This window comes from Scomber japonicus, chromosome 1, assembly GCF_027409825.1.
Source record: "Scomber japonicus isolate fScoJap1 chromosome 1, fScoJap1.pri, whole genome shotgun sequence".
Taxonomy (NCBI): domain Eukaryota; kingdom Metazoa; phylum Chordata; class Actinopteri; order Scombriformes; family Scombridae; genus Scomber; species Scomber japonicus.
Window position 1 is genome coordinate 34,809,511 of NC_070578.1, and position 19,996 is coordinate 34,829,506.

Genomic DNA, 19,996 nt, shown 5'->3' on the forward strand with positions numbered 1-19,996 from the left:
TCTTATGAAAGGTCTTTGGTCTATGAAGTGTCAGAAAATGGTGAAAAATGTCAATCACTGCTTCTTGTCTTCGAATGTCTTCTTCTGTCAACGACTCAAAGAGACTCAGTTTACGATCAAAGAGATAAGGAGACTCATTCATTTTCCAAACCGCTTACCCTCTCTACAGGGTTGCAGGGGGCAATCCCAGCTGTCATTTGGTGAGAGGCAGGGTACAACCAGCCAGTCCATCACAGGGCTAACATAGATTAGACTGACAACCATTCACACTCACATTCACATTCACTCCTACGGACAATTTAGAATAGGTAGGTTAATTTGTCAGAAGAAGACTTTTTATTTTTTCTTTAAAATGATTCAAAACTATTTGATTATCAAAAACAGTTGGTGATTAATCTTCTCAATCTCAATCAACTAATCAAATAAAGGTCTAATCGTAGCAGCTCTACAGTACTGACTTTATATTGACTTTATCAAACTTCTTATATTACACTTGCTGCATCAAACTTTTCTCTTGTACTCGAAAGTGAGCTCACAGTACTTTCCTCAATAGTTTGCCTATCCCTCTAATAAGAGCACTGGGACCGTTTCATTTGAATAGCAGCCAGTCCTCCAGACTTTTATAGCTTTTATTGTTCCGACTTAGTTTTCATATTTCATAGTTGATGGAAAAAGAAGTTTCCCTATTGGAAAGGCTTCCCAGAGATTTGTTTGACATTTACTTGTCATGGGTGTGTTCGCATATTCGTCAAACTAGCAGCCGAATCAGCAGAATATTAATAACACATCCACCTCAGGAACACCATGTCAGTACTTGGAGCTCCCCCAGCACTAATATATTATTATAAGATCCTGTATAAAACTGCACTGCATTGGGTAGTTACTGGCCATTTGCACCAGACGTTCACCCTCATACCAAACACCTCTTTTAGTGAATAGGCAACAGTGTAAATCACATATATGTGAATCTGGTGACTTGCCAAAAGAAATTATGTCCTGTCTCTAAAGGTATTTGCTGACATAAATAAAAAAAGCCCCTGACGTTTATTGGCAGATTTACATCACGCTACTTTATCACCCATCCACTCAGTTTTGGCTTCTCTATGATCAGAGCTGTATGTACCTTGTTGTAGTAACCATAAGTGATGGCGTTGGGGTGGACTCCAGCTTTCTTCATCTCAAAGAGGACTCTGACTGCCAGGACGGGCTGGCCGTACTGTCCGCACAGCTGCATCAGCACCCGGTAGCAGACCTGCACATGAACATGTATGGCTAACTTAATAGGAAGACAACAAACTCTTAAAAAGTGCTTGATCTATAATCAATGCCAACGTATTTTTGGGAGTAGGTCATGTACCTCGTCTGGTGGCTGCAGTTTCTTAGCCTGCATCTTCCGCAGGACGTCGTAAGCGGTGCGAAGCGCCCGCACCTTGGAGTGGCACACCTTCACGTACGCTGGCAGGCAGATGAACCACAGGCCGTAGCAGTGACGGAGCAGGCACTTGGACCACATCTGGGGGATGGACGAGTACTTCTTGGCTATCTTCTGGGCCGATTTGATTTCCTGTGGATGAAGAGGAGGGTTTGGAAAAGAGGTTATTTAATGCAGAATTCAGGCTTGTTGGATATGTGGGACTTTCAGTTGGGAGATAATGTGTGTGTGTGTGTGTGTGTGTGTGTGTGTGTGTGTGTGTGTGTGTGTCTGTGTGTGTGTGTGTGTCTGTGTGTGTGTGTGTAAGTCAAATAAAAGTCATCAAGCAGCAGTCACGAAATCTTCAGGCTGAAATCTTTTCTTTTAAACAAGTATTTTCCATTTCTCTTCCATTTTCTTACTACTATAACAAAAGAAATTTAATTTAAATCTATTCCCTTAGCTTTTAGTCATTTTTGACTAAATGTCTGGCAGTTCTTGGTGTGAGATATATTGTCAGTTGTAAAATAAAAAATATACTCCCTTCTGCAATTTTGGCAATCTTGTATTTTTGCTCTCATTTTGAGAAACTACAGAGAAAGCATCAGCTTAACACTTAAACAGATAATAAATTAATAAATCCATGTGTGACAGTAGTTGAGATATTGCCGTGCTGACCTGCTTGGTGCGTCTAAACATGGGAGCGGGGCTGGTGGGACAGCTGTGCCGAGCAGTGAGTCGTGAGGAGGGGGTCCGCAGGCCCTCGACAGGGTCAAACAGGTCGAGACTTAACACAGGGAAGCCGTCATACCTGATGAACAACATGCACACAGACAGACACACAGAGAGATAAGGCAAGTATTCTGCTAAATCAGCCCTTTTTATTAACCCTCCTGTTGTCTTTGAGTTAAGGAAGGAAGGAAAGGAGGGAAGAAGGAGGGAGGAAGGAAGGAAAGGAGGAAGGAAGGAAGGAAGGAAGGAAAGAAGGAAAGAAAGGAGGAAAGGAAAGGAGGGAGAAAGGAAGGAAGGAAGGAAGGAAGGAAGGGAGGAAGGAAGGAAGGAAGGAAGGAAAGAAAGGAGGGAGGAAGGAAGGAAAGGAGGAAGGAAGGAAGGAAGGGAGGGAGGAAGAAGGAAGGAAAGGAGGAAGGAAGGAAGGAAGGAAGGAAGGAAGAAAAGAAAGGAGGAAAGGAAAGTAGGAAGGGAGGAAGGAAGGCGGGAGGGAGGGAGGGAGAAAGGAAAAGAGGAAGGGAGGAAGAAGGAAGGAAAGGAGGAAGAAGGAAAGGAAAGTAGGAAGGGAGGAAGGAAGGCAGGAGGGAGGGAGGGAGAAAGGAAAAGAGGAAGGGAGGAAGAAGGAAGAAGGAAGGAAAGGAGGAAGAAGGAAGGAAAGGAAAGGAGGGAGGAAGGAAGGAGGGAAGGAAGGAGGGAAGGAAGGGAGGGAGTGAAGGAAAGGAAGGAAGGAAGGAACAATCAAAACAGACAGGGTCAATTTGATCCGGGAGGGCGACACGAAGGTTAAAGAAGCACGTCCGTCGAAGATCACGAGGAGTGAATCAGCACTGAGAGTCTGAGGAAACTTCCACAATCTTCCAAGGTTACGGTGATTATAAACGTGGTTGGCTTGGAATTATCTCCAAAAAAGAGCTGATAAGGAATTCTGGAAAGCTGTTGGTCATTATAGATTATTAGAGGAGCTTGACTTAAGTGGTACGGAAAAAATCTCTCGGCATCAATTATTTAGAGTGAAACATTGCAGCAGAATACAAATCGTACATATTCTGATCCACTCAAGTCCAGCAGTCGTGCTTAGTGTGGTCCCAGTATGGGAGCTGGACCCCCTGCTGGTCTCCAATCAGCTATTCCAGGAATGAAATTAACCAACTTTCATCTCAATCTGTTAGTGAGAATTCTCAATTTATTCCCGCTGTGTAGGAATGTCAGTCTTGTGTTTGGTTAGTATGAAGATGACACTGACAGCAGTAGTTCATCATTTCCATTTAAAAATATTATTAAAACTTGTTTGTTTTCAAATTGCACATTGAGATGGAAAAGATTAGGACCCTGTTGGATGATTAAAGTAACAACTTAGCACATGATTAATGTCACTGGTAAATCTATCAAAGCAATTACTTGTGCAATTCCTGGTGTCATAATTCTGTTGCAGTGATTCAAAAGTAAAATGTCAGAGTTAAGATTTAAGAGGATTTAAGAAGGAAGGGGGATGGAGGAAGGAAAAAGGAATGGTGGAAAAAGAGAGGAAGGGAAAAAAGAGAGAAGGAGGGAGGAAGGAAGGACAGAAGGAAGGAAGGAAGGAAGGAAGGAGGGAAGAAAGGAAGGAAGGTGGGAAGGACGGAGGGAGGGAGAAAGGAAAAGAGGAAAGGAGGAAGAAGGAAGGAAAGGAGGAAGAAGGAAAGGAGGAAGGAAGGAAGGAGGAAAGGATGGAGGGAAGGAAGGAGGAAAGGATGGAGGGAAGGAAGGGAGGAATTCAAAGTAAAATGTCAGCGTTAAGATGTTACTGAAACAAAATAAAAATGTATCTGTAATCATCTTTTTTTTTTTTGGCGGCTCCCATTATGGTTCGCCACAGCAGATCATCCGTCTCCATCTCTTCCTGTCCTCTTCATCTTCCACCTGCATGTCTTCCCTCACTATATCTATAACCCATTTTAACATTTTGCAATTTGTTGTTCCCAAAAGTAAGAACTGAATTTGGGAAAGAAAGCTTTTAGGTTTTTGGCACCTGATGCTTGGAACATTTTACAATCTGAACTTCAAAACCTTGTGCACTCTTGGATTTAAAGCACTAGTGAAAACCAGGCTGTCTGTGTGCAAATGTTTTATATGAGGAAGTTTTAATGTAGCTATTTTATATGTTGTCTGACTCTTTTACTGTAACTTTGTTGCTGCTGTCTTGGCCAGATCTCCCTTGTAAAATAGATCCTTGGAACTAACTTGGTTAAAAATGGACCCCAGGAAGAGTAGCTGTTGCCTAGGTAACAGCTAAATGGGGATCCAAATAAACTAAAATAAAATAAAATAAAGGCTAAATAAAAATAAATAAATAAATAAAACCTCCTCTTTGGCCTTCCTCTTTTGTGGCAGCTGCATCTTCAGTATCCTTGTGCCATTATAACTTAAGCATCTCTCCTCCAAGGATATATTCAAACCATCTCAAGTTAAGATGTTACTGAAACATAAAAATGTATCTACAATTGTCTTCTTTTTTTGGGTTCGACACAGTGGATCATTTGTTTCAGTCTCTTCCTGTCCTCTGCATCTTCCACCTGCATGTCTTCCCTCAGTGTATCCATAAACCTCTTCTCTTAGGCCTTCCTCTTTTCCTCTCCCAGTATAACCAGCATCTCTCCTACGTACACACACGTCCAAACCATCTAACTTCAACAGTCCCTCTACTATACTCATTCCTAATCCTGTCTATCCTCATCAGTCCCAACTAAAAACACCATCACCTCTTTTCATCAGTGCCATTGTCTGCAAAAATACAACGTATCTGGTCTCACTACCCTTTTGTGAACCTTCCCTTTCACTTTTGCTGCCTGGTACCTTTCTGTAGAAAACCACTCCTGATACTCTTCTCCACCCGTACCTTCTTCACTTCTCTTCCTCACCCCCCGTTACTTTGACCAATTGACCCCAAAGTATTTAACCTTTGTGTCGTGCTGTGTCGTGTTTTGACTGTTCCTTCTTTCCTTTCTCCCTCCTTCTCTCTTTCATTCCTTCCTCTCTCATTCCTCCCTTCTTTACTTCTGGCCTCCCTTTCTTCCTCCCTCCTTCTTTCCTTCCCTCATTCCTTCTTTCCTCTGTCCTTCTTTCCTTCCTTCATCTTTTCCTTTCTCCCTCTCTCCCTCCTACCTTCCTTCCTTCTTTCATCTGTCCTTCCTTCTTCCTTCCTTCCTCCCTCCCTTCTTTCGTCCTTCTTCCTCCCTCATTTCCTTCCTTCTTCCTTTCTTCCTTCCTCCATCCCTCCTTTCCTTCCTTCTTCCTCCCTTCCATCCATCCTTCCTCTCTCCCTCCCTCCCTCTCTTCCTCCCTTGACTCGAGGACAACAGGAGGATTAAACTCATCTATCTTGACCACCTCTCTTGTCCTTCCTTCCATTCACACACATATATTCCTTTTTTCTCCTACTGACTTTCATTCCTCTTCTCTCCAGTGCATACCTCCACCTCTCCAGGCTCTCATTACAAATCACAATGTCATCTGCGAACATCATCATCCACAGAGGCTCCTGCCTGATCTCGTCCATCAACCTGTCCATCACCGTCGAGAACAAGCGAGGCCTCAAAGCCGATCCTTGATGTAATCCCACCTCCACCTTGACACCATCTGTCACTCCAACTGCACACGCTGCTTTCATACATATCCTGCACCATCCTTACATACTCTGCCCGACTCCCAGCTGATCTCTCAGCATGCTGTGATGTCTTTCTCTAGATCCACAGACACACAATGCAAATGCCTTGTGACCCTCTCTATACTTTCTCCATCGAAATTCTCCATCACATCTGTAGTGCTCCTCTCAACCTAGCTTGAACTACTCCTCCTATAACTTCATGCTGCAGCTGATGGGTCACATTTAGGGAAAGGTCTGGCTAAATAGGTGTTTTTGCAGTATGTAAGGGTTAAACATCTCCATCCCTCTACATTTATGTCATCTGGACCACCTACCTTTCTACTCTTCATCCTCTTCATGAGCTGCCCTCACTTACTCTTTACTAATCCACCGCACCTCCTGGTTCACTATCCTCCATCCCTCTCTATCTCATGTTCTTCATTCATCAACCACTTAAAGTACTCCTGGCACCTTCTCAACACAATGTCCTCCCTTGTCAGCACATTTCCATCTTTATCGTTTATCATTTTAAGCTGCTTGCACATCCTTCTCCATTCAGTCTCTCTGTCTAGCCAATGATACAAGTCATTTCCTCCTTCTTTAGTATTTCAACCTCTCATCAGCTCACCATACTTCCTTTCCTTAGTCTTCACCTTCTCTCTCTTCATGTTATCCTGCATCTCCTTGTGCTCCTGCCTACTTTTTTCATCTCTTAGGCTATCTCACTTCCTCTTCCTCTGTATACTTTCCTGTATGTTCCTTCCTCCCTCCTTTCCTTCCTTCCTTCTATCTTTCTTCCTTCCTCCCTCCTTTCCTTCCTTCTTCCTCCCTTCCAAATCTCCTCTTCTTCCTTCCTCTGTCCGGATGACACACCGACTACCTTCCTAGCTGTCTTCCTCAACACTTCTGCAGCTGTCCGCCCGTGCCACCACCTTGCAGTCTCTTTTCAGATTTCACCCCCTGCATAAGAAATAGCCAACTCGTGTGCACCTTCCTCCACCTCACAGCTATTTCCATCCTTTTTTTTGTAAATTCTACCACCATTTGTCTTTTCACATTACTCTTTCCGACACCGTATGTGCCTCATCACCTCTGTTCCCTTCACCTACATGCCCACTGATGTCTGCTCTAATCATCTCTCTCTCTCCTCCATGGGTATACTCGCCATCACTTCACCTAGCTCTCTTCTCCAAATTTCTTCTTTCTCTCCCATCTCTTACCCAAATTGCAGAGCATATGTGCTGACAACATTCATCATCACACCTTCCAATTTTACAGCTTCCTCTTCACCTCCTCTTGACATACTTTTTCTTTCACGATTACTCCTACCTTATTTCTCCTCCCATGCACACTATGATATGGTATAAATTGCACCTAGAATAAAACACAGACGTTAGAAAATATGTCTATTCTCCCATTTTTCCTTTTTTTTCACCTGTAGCAGAGTGGATGTTCCTCCCCCTCAGGCAGAGGAGACAGCTCCGGAGGTGTGATGAAGACTGTGTGCTCGCTACGCTGGGATTCATCAATCTCTATCAGTCTGGTCTCCTCTGGCCTGTCACCGTCGACCTGCAGAACAGAGCACACATACACAAATGGAGACGTTTGGGTGGTGGTACCGTGACCCCTTCATCTATCACACTTGATGGAAACAGGGAGTATCCTGTTGGCAATGTGCAAACTTCAACACAGCATTTGACATTACGCCCTATAATAAATATTTCAGTGTTTGTATAGAAAGGTTGTGGCCTGACTTTTAGGTCGATTCACATCTGAAAAGCATTTTTTTTGGAAGGCATAATTCTTTGGCACAGGTTTGTAGTTGTCATTTTGATAGCAGGATTTGTACAAAATGAGTCTGGGAGAGCTGAGGGAGGGTGACAGCAGGTGACCTAGATTTCCCAAGTGAACACGCTTCATATTTTCTTTCTTTTTTTTTCCTCTTGTTTGAGGCTTCCTCTCCTGCTCTGCAGCCTCCACTTATCACCACATGCACACAAAGGGCCTGTGCAGTTCACTTCCCCATATTCATTATATTTGTATCCTACAGTGCAATATATTGTTTACTGCCTTCAATAACATTTGTAAATGCTAAAATGGCAAAATAACAAAAAAAAGGAAAAACACAATACATACTGCACTGCACTATAAGATATTGAGGTAGAAATTATGAGCAAAACTAATATATTCATAAACAATACAACTTCAAAATAACATCTCAGAGGATGTTTGTGCTTAAGGCTACAGACAAATTAAATGTCTAGTCAGGCAATTTATAATTACATGTGTGGGGCATCGGTGGCCTAAAGGATGGAGAAGCAAGCTTCAATCCAATCCAATTTTATTTATGTGGCACCAAATCACAACAAAAGTTATCTCAAGGCACTTAAGCTTGTGGCTGGAGGGTCAACAATCCAATCCCCCCAGGACCAGAAGGATAGATCTGGTGGGGGGAAGTGATGGAGCAGCATTTGCCCCTCCGTCATTACCACCACTGAGACGCCCTTGAGTAAGGCCCTTAACCCCAGCTGCCCCAGTGGAGCTGCTCAGTGCCAGCAGATCAGACTGTGGTCATACTGGCCAGCTTCCAGATGTGAATATGTGTGTGAATGCTTTCCTGAAAAATCTAACATTGCTCAGTGAAATTCCCCTGAATACAAAAGAAAGAATCAATAATCCATATCACAATTTCATAAAACTTTGTAGCATTCAAGCCTGAGCTGAGACGCTTGAGTAATTAGACTTGAGTAATCATCTCAGACTTAACCTTTGTGTCGTCCTCCCGGGTCAAATTGATCCTGTCTGTTTTGACTGTTCCTTCTTCCCTCCCTTCCTTCCTTCTTTCCTCCCTCCTTTCCTTCCTTCCTCCCTCCCTCCCTTCCTTCTTTCTTCCTCCTTTCTTTCCTTTCTTCTTTCTCCCTTCCTTCCTTCCTTCCTTCCTTCATCCTTCCTTCCTTCTTTCCTCCCTCCCTCCTATACCTTCTTTCCTCCCTCCTTTCCTTCCTTCCTTCCTTCCTCCTTTCCTTTCTTCTTTCTCCCTTCCTTCCTTCTTCCTCCCTCCTACCTTCCTTTCTCCCTCCTTTCCTTCCTTCCTCCTTCCTCCCTTCCTTCCCCTGCCTCCCTCTTCCTCCCTCCTACCTTCCTTCCTCCCTCCCTTCCTTCCTTCATTCTTCCTCCCTCCCTCCTTTCCTTCCTTCTTCCTCCCTTCCTTCCATCTTCCTACCTTCCTCCCTTGACTCGAGGACAACAGCAGGGTTAATAAATCTCTCACAGAGCCACAGAAGACTCCCACGACTAGTAACCTGATTTTGATTTTTGACGTGTAAAATTAGTGGAGAACAAACAGAAATTAGATTCCATTAAAGTCTTACTGTGATGAGTTCATGTGAGAAAATTACAGGCTTTGATTGACTTTAGGGATTTAAAATAAAAGGAGAGCAGAAGTGTCAACAACAGCGGGAATCTAAACAGCACAGAGAGGAGTTATAGTGTATAGTTGGGAGATAAATCAATATGTTCAGTGTGTGTCGACTCCATAAATCTAAATATGGACCTCGAGGGAGTCAGACCGGTGTGTGAGCAGCAAGTTTATTCTGCTGCAGATCTCTGCGATAGTTGAGTGAATATATAAAACCCATATTTGCATGGAAATAATCATCTTGTACTTATATCCATGTATTCACCGCCGTTATATACTGGAGTGGATTTGCACTTTTTTTTTAAACTTTTTGACAGCACAGTGAAATCCCACTTTATATTTATAGCTGAATTTAGAATAAAACATCAAACATTTCTTTCTAGAAAAAAAGCAGAGTAGCAGAAAACAACTCGGCAGGAGCATTAAATTAGTGCAAAGCTCAGTTTTTTTAACAAACAAGACTCAATGGTGTCAGAAGATAAGAGGGAACGTCGCAAGGACTCAAGGCTTCTCACTTCTGATGAAAATATTTATTATTCGATAGATGAAGGGAAAAAAGAAAAGTGGTCTGATTTTCATTAAAAGGCGCCAAGAAAACACATCAAGTTCTGTGGATGGCACTTATCATTTTCATCGGTGGAGTCTGGAGTTACTGGTCATATTTTACCACAGACATGTTGGTGGAGGGGACAGATAAGACTTCCAGTGGGTCGGAGTTTTATGGACGGATATAAAAAATGAAGGGTCACGCAGGGAGGTATCATAAATTAGGAAGTGCTTAACGACAAGCTTTAGCACTACAGTACAAGCAATGATATTATTAACGGTGCGTGGAAGGGAAGTGGAGCACTTGCTGAAAGTTCATAATTCAGTCTAGTTAGTCTGATGGTGATTAAAGTTTGATAATGACCTCAGTCAAAGCAGTAAAGTGCAGGAGACTAAAGGACGCAAAAGCTTTTAAGGGCTAAAAAAAATCTGTTATTATTTTTCTTTTGTCTCGCACAGCACATCTAACGCTAAAATAATGTTCTGAGATGTTTGTCTCAGCGCGGATTAAACCACAATGCTCAAATTTTATTTCAATATCTACACCTGATCTGATCTGGATAGCTTCCTTCCTTCCTTCCTTCCTTCCTTCTTTCCTCCCTTCCTTCCTTTCTTCTTTCTCCCTTCCTTCCTTCCTTCCTTCCTCCCTCCCTTCCTTCCTCCCTCCCTTCCTTCCTTCGTCCTCCCTTCCTTCCTTCTTTCCTTCCTTCCTCCGTCCCTCCTACCTTCCTTCCTCACTCCCTCCCTTCCTTCCTTCTTCCTCCCTCCCTTCCTTCCTTCTTCCTTCCTTCCTTCTTTCCTCCCTCCCTCCTACCTTCCTTCCTCCCTCCCTTCTTTCCTTTCTCCTTTCTCCCTTCCTTCTTTCTTCCTTCTTTCCTCCCTCCCTCCCTCCTTCCTTCCTTCCTTCTTCCTCCCTTCCTCCCTCCCTTCCTTCCTTCTTCCTTCCTCCCTCCCTTCCTTCCTTCTTCTTCCTCCCTTCCTTCCTTCTTCCTTCTTTCCTCCCTCCCTCCTCCCTTCCTTACTTGACTGGAGGACAACAGGAAGGTTAATGAAAATAAAGATATGTATCATGTTTATGTGTTGATAGTATGTTGTTGCTGCATCTTTACATTAATGTCCAGAAATCATCCTTTACATATTTGTAGTTGTGTGTGATTCGATGTCATCCTTCTCATAATATCAAACAAGCTAAATTTAAACTCAACTAAACAAATCTAAAATATTCCATTATTTGTGAACATTATTATCTGTTCTGCCGCTGCCAGCAGGTTTCAGTTCAGCATCACGTTGCTTGTAGTTCAGCAGTTAAACAGATAAACTGACATCATTAAATCCACCATTTCGTCTGATCTGCATCCAGGCAAATATTGGCAGGCGTCTTTTATCTACTCAGCAGAATCCCTCGTTAGAGTATTATCTGTATGTACTGTTTCATTACAGCTGTTTTGTAATTTGTTGACTTGAGAATTTGTAGACTTTAGTTTTTCTATGATGAGCTTACTGCTAACAAAGCGAGTCACTTTACCAGCAACCTTGAGCCAATATTTTACTCAGAGATTACTTTAAGCTTCTACTAACCCGATCCGCTCAAGTTCAACATCAACTTTATTGTCATCCCAACTTAACACACAAGGTGTTCACTGAATTGAAAGTACATTTCTGCCAAGATCAATAAAAGGCTAATAGAGACTTGGCCCATAAACTTGATGTCACGACTTTAAAAATTGCTTTTCTAAGCTCTAAGAAAGTCTTATGGTGCTTTTCCACTACACAGTTCCAGCACGACTCGACTCGACTCGGTTTTTTTTGCGTTTCCACTAGGGATAGTAGCTGGTACCGGCTACTTTTTTAGTATCTGCTCTGCTGAGGTTCCAAGCGAGCCGAGCCAATACTAAATGTGACGTCGACAGTCTGCCGGCCACTGATTGGTCAGAAGAGTTGTCGCTGGAAGAGTCATGAGCCGTCCCACACCAGAATCAAACCCGGCATTATTAAATACCGGCAACAGCGTTACAGCCATATGGCTCAATGTTGTTGCTTTGTGTGACAGAAAGCCACATACAGCAGCAAGTACACCACTGCCTCCATGTCCTCCATTGTTTATGTGTTTGTGTCGCGTATAAAACAAAGTCACTGCAGTTTCGCAGAGCATTGCTATGACGACCCCGCCCACGTTGAGTAGGTACCTTTTTGTAATGGAAAAGGTCGTTCCTGGAACCATGTCGAGTCGAGCCGAGTCGAGCCGAATAGTGCTGGAACTTTGTAGTGGAAAAGCGCCATTACAAGTATTGAAACTTGTATTGATTTAAAAACTCATGACACCAAAAGTAATATTTGATCTTATTTGCTGTTTGAGGTCTCCTAGCAACAGTTTTATACACACTTTTTAATGGTAATCTATGTGGAAAATACTTTTTTGGGGGTGATGTTTTTGCTGTAATACCATGAGTGGCCACTGGGGGAAAAAAGCTGAGCGGCTCCCTTTATACATGCATGATTCAAAGTAACTGCTGAACTATTGAAACTGAATTATTTCTCTATTTACTTCTTGTGGACTCAAAGTGTATGTTTACTACAGAGCTGACATTTTGTTTCTTTTTCTTTTGACCAATGTTAATAATATGACAGCACTCTTAAACTTATTTATCCAGTTTCCTTACTGTACTTATTTATTTATACAATAACCTTAGTTGTTTATCTTGAATTTTGCAGTCTTTCACCCACATGCGCCGACATATTGTAATTTATTCAGGAAAGGATTTTTTTAGTTGTTTTTTTTAGTAGGAGACAGCCGTACTCCGCAGTGACTCGAGACAGCTGTGATGATAAGGAGGCAATCTGTCAGTTCAGACATCTGAGAGCAATCAACCAGACAAGACTGAGGAAAAGAAAACATCTTTTAAAGAACGCTCATCAACAACACTGCGTCAGGATCACAGGAGAGAGAAACCGCACAGTGTTTGCCTGTTGACTGCAGATTAACTTGTAACTTCAGTAAATGCAGAAATAACTGTGTTTATATATGTATAACTGGCTCAGTGATGGTTTTTTGTGTTTCCATGTGGTTTAGTCAAATTTAAAGGGGTTAAAATGTGAAATAAACATCTGAATAACTTGCACACATTCTTTTTTTGTAGATCCAGCAATACATTTCTGCTTTTAATCCATTAAGAGAGAATATATTAGAGGATTATGGCAAAAATGTCTAAGTGGTGTAACCATAAAAACTTTGTACAAAATAATTCAACTTGCTTAAAAAAACACAAATTATCAATAAATCACCATATCAACTAGTTTGTCATGATCTTACATTATAACTTTTTATATTAAATAAAGCTAATGCAAAACAATTGTTCTAAATATTACATTTAATCTGGGTAACCATGGAGATCAGGAACCATTTACGTTATTTAACCCTCCTGTTGTCCTTGAGTCAAGGAAGGAAAGGAGGGAGGAAAGGAAGGGAGAAAGGAAAAGAAGAAGGAAGGAAGGAAACAAGGACAGAGGAAAGAAGGAAGGGAGGAAGGTAGGGGGGAGGGAGGACGGAAGGAAGGCAGGAGGGAAGGAAGGAGGAAGGACAGACGGAAGCAAGGAAGGACAGAGGAAGGAAGGAAGGAAGGAAGGAAGGAAGGAAGGAAGGAAGGAAGGAAGGAAGGAAAGAAAGAAGGAACAGTCAAAACAGACGGGGTCAATTTGACCCGGGAGGACGACACAAAGGTTAAATGAAGTAATTATTTGTATTAGTCCACTTAAATACACTGTAGGTGGATAAAATATTTAATATTTATCATTCATTCATCATTTGTGGTTCAGGAGCATTCAGTCTTACTTTTGGTTTTAAAAAATGGTGTTAACAAACCTGATGCTGCTTTTAAGACAATACTTAAAGATATTTTTGAATTGCTCATCTTGACAACCCTTATTTGTCACTGACCCACCTGCAAGTCATCCACTCACTCCCTAATATATTCAACCAAAACCACCCACCAACAGCATGCTTATAAATACACTTCCTGTCTCTGTAACGGCACCATACAGTAGCACCTGATCTCAGTTTTTATTTTGATTCACATTTGATATTTTGCTATTCAGCTGTGAAATGTGTCAAGCACATAAAACACCAGCCAGGAGAAGATTTGAGTGATTTGGGACCATTAATCAGCACTCTAACTAAATTAAGATGTGGATCTTTGGAGGTATAATCCTTAATCTAAATATAGACCAACAATAAGCTCCTTCAACAAAATCCAAATCGCATAATTGAACCTTTTATGTGACCATCTCTCAGTAGAGGGACGAATAATTGACAACTAAAGTTATGAATGTTTTCAGACTGTAGACGGCAGTAAAACAGGCCTTTATCATAAGTTATAGTGAAATGAAACATATATATTTATGATGAGTTGCATGACCCTTTAATTTCAAAGTTTAATTTTTAATTTTTACTGCTTTTAACAGTTTTAATTATATTTCATTTATATGATTAGTTTGTCTTTCGTCTTATACCCCTGCTGGATTCAATTAGTTTTATTGCTGCAATGAACTACTTTAGGATTAATATATCTTTCTGTATGGGACTGCTCTGTGTGTGTGTGTAGTAGGGTGTGACGTGTGTGTCTGTGTGTCTGTGTGTGTGTGTGTGTGTGTAGTGGTGCGGTTGTGCTGTCTCTCCTTGAGAGTACATAATGTAATCCAGCCACGGTGCAGAGTCACAGTCAGAGGATTTAATTGCCCGTGGAGCTGTCACACCGGGAGGATGAGAAGACCTGCGCCCCTTAGTACGGCTTGGGAACACGGGGGGGGGGGGGGGGGGGGGGGTTGTCGATGCTGGCCTTTGGTATTCACTATCACTGTGTGTCTCAATTAAAGGCAGAACACACACACACACAGGTACGCTAGTAATTCAAGGACAGCCAAGTCTATTTCAGAGTCTGTTACAAACGTCACCTGCTGAAACCAGTGAACCGCAGACGTGACCGGAGCGACCGAGTGGCTGTGTGTACGTTAAGACTGCAAAACTCAGAAACTTTAACCTTCAACATACAAACGCGGTCTCATAGAGTAAGAGTAACCTGTGAGCATGTGGGGGTCAAACCACTTAAAATGCTCCCAGTGGAGCACAGAAGATACACAGACAAGCCTCTTCATGGCTCTTCATGTTGTCACACTGGGAGATATGAGCCCGGGAGATGTTAAAAAAAAATAACTTCAAGCTCCATTAGTACTTCAGAAATCACTGGAGCACTAAAAGCCCTTACTCACTCGAGTCATGAAAAATTGAGCACAGAAATCTTGAGGAACTGTGCACACTGAGTTTATATGGAACTGTACATTTGCTATCTCGGGATGAATTGCTATTGCAGCAAATCTAGATGGTGAATACTCCAATATTTATTTTATATGAGAAGAATTTTAGGAAGAGGTTTGGATCATAAGGAAGTAATTTAAATGAGTTGAGTGGGAGCGCTAATATGAAAGCTGCAGGGGTGGAGGGTTGACTAAAGGAATACTACTATTACTACCTGCTTCAAGGATTTTAGGAGAATATCTTCCCATTTCGGGCTATTTTAATCTTTAATAATGCACCTGGTACTTTGCATCATGCACAAATCCCCCTTAAGGAACCCCAAAAAGTACCCAAAACAAGCGAGAATCTACCAAATACTTTAAGAACAGACTCTTACCTTGCTTCCTTTATCTGCACTCCGCTCTGAGCTGTAGAGCTGCTCGCAAACAGAAGGCAGAAGAGAAGAAGAAAATACTCAAGAAGTGTAAAAAAGAGGACAGGAGAAGAAGCAGGTCTAATCAAGAGTGGAAACTACCAATATTGCTATAAATGGTGAGAAAAATGGGGGGGGTGAGAAAAATATAGCCACTCTAAATTAAGAAAGACTGAGATGAGTGTAAAATTAATGGCCTGAGGATACGGGGGAAACCTTCTTTGTAGATTTGTTATAATAAGGCACAAAGCTCATTTGAAGTGATCTTCTAAAGGCCAGAATGAACAGGAGGCGTGGAGGAATGATTATAGTGTTCGTTTGGACTCCTGACTGTTATAATTGTTGTGATTGCCCCCTGCATCAAAACGAAAATACATGAATATAAAGTGTATTTTTTTCTTCTATGATTAAATATAAAGCTCACTTTGTCCACGCAGTCGTCGAAGAAGGCCAAGCTGGCGTCTTTGTCACTGACGAAAGAGCACTCCTCGATAAAGCGGATGAACATCTGGGTTTTTGTCATCAGGGAGTAAAACTTCTGGTGCGAGCGGTCGCGGCTCTTCAAGAAACCTGCGGACATAAATCATCAATGAATCATCAGGAAATCAATCTCAATCTCAGCTCTCTTTCTCTGTGTGTGTATATGTGTGTGTGTGTGTGTGTGTGTGTGTGTGTGTGTGTGTGTGACTCTTCTCATCTGACATAAAAGGACAAATGATGAGTATTTAGTTTCAAACATAGCAGAAGATTTATTTACATTTCATCGACTAAAAAAGACATTAAAACCTTCACACAGTACTACTTAACCCTCCTGTTGTGCTCGTGTCAAGGAAGGAAGGCAGGAGGAAGGGAAGGAAGAAGGGAGTAAGGAAGGAAAGGAGGGAGGAAAGAAAGGGAGGAGGAGGGAAGGACGGAGGAAAAAAGGAAGGAAGGAGGGAGGGAGGGAGGGAGGGAGGAAAGGAAACAAGGAAGGCAGGTAGGAAAGGATGGAAGACGGAAGAAGGAAGGGAGGACGGAGGAAAAAAGGAAGGGATGGAAGGAAGGAAAGGAGGGAGGAAGGAAGGGAGGTAGGAAAGGAAGGAAGGAAGGAAGGAAGGAAGGATGGAGGAAAAAAGGAGGGAGGGAGGAAGTAAGGAAGGAGGGAAAGAAAGAAGGGAGGGAGGAAAGGAGGGAGGAAAGAAAGGGAGGAGGAAGGAAGGACGGACGGAGGAAAGAAGGAAGGAAGGAAGGAAGGAAGGAAGGAAGGAAGGAAGGAAGGAAGGAAGGAAGGAAGGAAGGGGTGATGGAGGAAGGAACAGTCAAACCAGACGGGTCAATTTGACATAAATCATCAATGAATCATCAGGAAATCCATCTCAATCTCATCTGACATAAAAGGACAAATGATCAGTATTTAGTTTCAAGATTTATTTACATTTCATCTCCTAAAAAAGACATTAAAAACCTTCACATAGATCTACTTAAGGATGTCTTCCTGAGGTGTGCAACATTGTGGTTAAAAAATCCATTATGAACATAAAAAGCTCCATGTACAGTACGCGTCTCACTTCCATTTGTCTTGGTTTGGATAATGCTAGCCAACGCAATGTTATTAGTATAATGGCCAATTTGGGATGTACTACAATGTGGTGAATCACTTCCTTAATAGATGCTGAAAGCAGCTTAAGTGACTAATAAGCTTCTACTGCTGTGAGACTGAGAGCAGGATGGATGGCCGCAGACTCGGCAGCACGGAGACGGAGGCCAAACCCTGGCGTGCGTCCCCGCTGAGGAACACTTCCTGCTGCAGCTGATTAATATTTTAATCCTGACACTGCCTGCTTCACAGCCCGGACCATCAATTGATTCTGAGCGATCTCCTTTCATTTGCTTCACTGTGCAGCAACTCTTGTCTTTCTAAAAAAGCAGCTTCTGCAGTCGTAACTCCAAACTGCTGATTTAATGGAGAGTTAATTCATGAATTATTGAATCAACAATCAAAAATTAATCAGTGATATTTGTCAGAGATTATCTGGTTAAAGCTTTTATTATACGACAAGTTTCTTGCTTATTCTTATTTATTTAACCTTCCTGTCGTCCTCCCGGGTCAAATTGACCCCATCTGTTTTGATTGTTCTTTCCTTCCTTCCTTCCTTTTGTCCTTCTTTCCTTTCCTTCAGCACTTCCTTCTGTCCTTCTATCCTTTCCTTCTGTCCTTCCTTCTGTCATTCTTTCCTTCCCTCCTTCCTTCTTTCCTTCATTCCTTCCTTCTGTCCTTGTTTCCTTTCCTTCCTCCCGTCCTTCCGTCCTTCTTTCCTTTCCTTCCTCCCTTCCTTCTGTCCTTCCTTCCTCCCTTCCTTCTTCCTTCTGTCCTTCTTTCCTCCCCTCCCTCCCTCCTATCTTTCTTCTTCCCTCCATCCATCCCTCGTTTCCTTCCTTCTTTCTCCCTTCCTTCCTCCCTTCCTTCCTTGACTCGAGGACAACAGGAGGGTTAATTACAATCAATAAGCGGTCAACCTTTAATTTAAAAGAACAATACATGAGGGCTTTTTGTTGTTTTGTTGTTGCTGATTGTTAATTACGAACTGCCTCCAAATTGACTGACTTTTTCCTGGAGAATACTTTTTTTTAATCCTCCTCTGATTTTCTTGTTTTTCCTTGTTTAATAACATTGTTAATTTAATGCAGCGAGGCTCTGATGTAGTCATTATTAGGGACAATTTGTAGACCAAGTAATTACTATGTGGTTAATTGAAAAAGTCCAATCATCAACTCAAAAAAACAAATGCATGTTTTGTTATTTTTGCAGGTTGTAATGAAGTGTGTACAACATCAGGGTCAAAATGAATAAGAAATACGTGTTTTTATTAATATGTATGTTCCATATTGTACTTTTAAAGAAATAATAATGGTGCATTAGATAAGGCTGCACTGACAAACAAGCTTTCAATCAACAATCGACTTAAATGTGGTTTTGTCAATTGTGGAATGAAAATGCTCCTGAACATAAATGACTCTTGAGGTGAGATTGTTTTGAGATCGTTTGTTTCCCGAGGTCGAGATTTAACTTTAAAACCAACATAGATATAAAGAGTCCTTAAAGTGCTCACAAAAAAAAGACACCTTCAATTCAATGACAATGTTTAAAGTGTCACAAATAGAGCTCATTAACCACATTAAAACACTTAAAGTCTGTGTAAAGTAAGAATAAATGTATGTTCTGAGTTTGACATACCACAGAAAAATGTGTTGTTAACCACCCTGCCAAATTTGAATGATTAAAAAAAATCGGCAAATATATGAAATTAGGCTTGAAGTCTCTTTCTCTGCTCCCAAACGCTGTGGGCGTGGCTGCCGAGTCTGCTGAAACTCCGCCCCCTACCAAGTGTCACCTGTCAATCAAAGTCACCACCTCTACCAGAAACATGGACGCTACATCTGAGAGCTTTCTGCTGCTAACTCAGCTGCTAGCTCGGCGGCTAGCTCGGCAGCTAACTCAGCGACTAACTCACCTGCTAGCTCAGCTGCTAGCTCGGCGGCTAGCTCGGCGGCTAACTCAGCTAACTGGCTAACTATAGACTGTATAGTAGTAGTGTGCGCTGAATGTATTCATACCTCTTGAACACAGAAATCTTGAAACAATTTGTGAAGCCTAGCTCCACAATTCAAATCTAAATGGCTGGAATGCTTTTTAAACCTTTTTTAGATATACATTTATGGCCTATTTAATGTTTTTAGAAGAAAATGCTTGACCTAACTTTACACAGTCTTTAAATTGGTGCCAAATTATTCTAATATTATTGTACTAACCCACAGAGACAGTAGTGATGCAGCATATACAAATGCACTTCTTATAATTGTTTCTGCATAACTCATTTATTCCCATGTAGTCGTGGATGTTTCGACAGAGAACAACATAATCACACAGTGAAGGGAGCTATTCATTTTACAGGGCCGTAAGTATAAATAAAGGATAGTCTATTATTGTATTGTCTAATTTCACATTCAGTCATTTTTCACCATTATGTCGACTGAGTCCAATAACCTCCAACTGTCAGGAGTTCATACACATGACGCACAAGCTATTACATCTTTCCTCGAGTTATTACATAATGTACTGAAAAAGAGTAATTTCTGTTTCTGCTGTATCATATAACTCACACCGGACACGACCTTGGCTACAGCTATTCTCCGGTGAAGCGGCCATGATATCACCCTAACTCGTTTCAGCTGTGATGTGAAGCAGCTTTAAGGGGCTTCGGTCCAGAGGCACGGACCAAGGCTTCAGGAGTGTTTAGCAGCTGCGATGCTAACTAACTGACCTTCGCTCTTTTAAAACAAAACAGCCATGAAACCTCCCAAAATCTCAAATCCAGCATCTTCTTCTCAAGCCTCCCCCACCCTTCCTAACTCAGACTGTTACTGTGTTGTATTTACTCAAAAGGTGGGTGGGGATGTGGACGCTTATGAAAACTCATGTATTAAACAACACCATCTGTTTTCCAGGCCCCGGCCAGCTGTGGAGACGAAGCCTCTTTCAGATGACGCAGTATCGGTTTATATATTCATCG

At 41.9% G+C, this 19,996-nt stretch overlaps 1 protein-coding gene across 3 annotated transcripts in view; it reads right to left on the reverse strand.

Annotated features, from left to right (window-relative positions):
* Positions 1-19,996, reverse strand: part of LOC128383889 (C-myc promoter-binding protein-like) — a 100,953-nt gene that overhangs the window by 29,904 nt on the left and 51,053 nt on the right. For all 3 annotated transcript variants that reach the window (XM_053343575.1, XM_053343638.1, XM_053343509.1), the window contains 6 exons: positions 15,871-16,016; positions 15,411-15,449; positions 7,198-7,331; positions 2,090-2,222; positions 1,358-1,564; positions 1,124-1,252 (listed from right to left, as the gene is read on the reverse strand). In XM_053343575.1, coding sequence (XP_053199550.1) covers positions 1,124-1,252; positions 1,358-1,564; positions 2,090-2,222; positions 7,198-7,331; positions 15,411-15,449; positions 15,871-16,016 — 788 coding nt within the window. The remainder of the gene's footprint in view (positions 1-1,123; positions 1,253-1,357; positions 1,565-2,089; positions 2,223-7,197; positions 7,332-15,410; positions 15,450-15,870; positions 16,017-19,996) is intronic.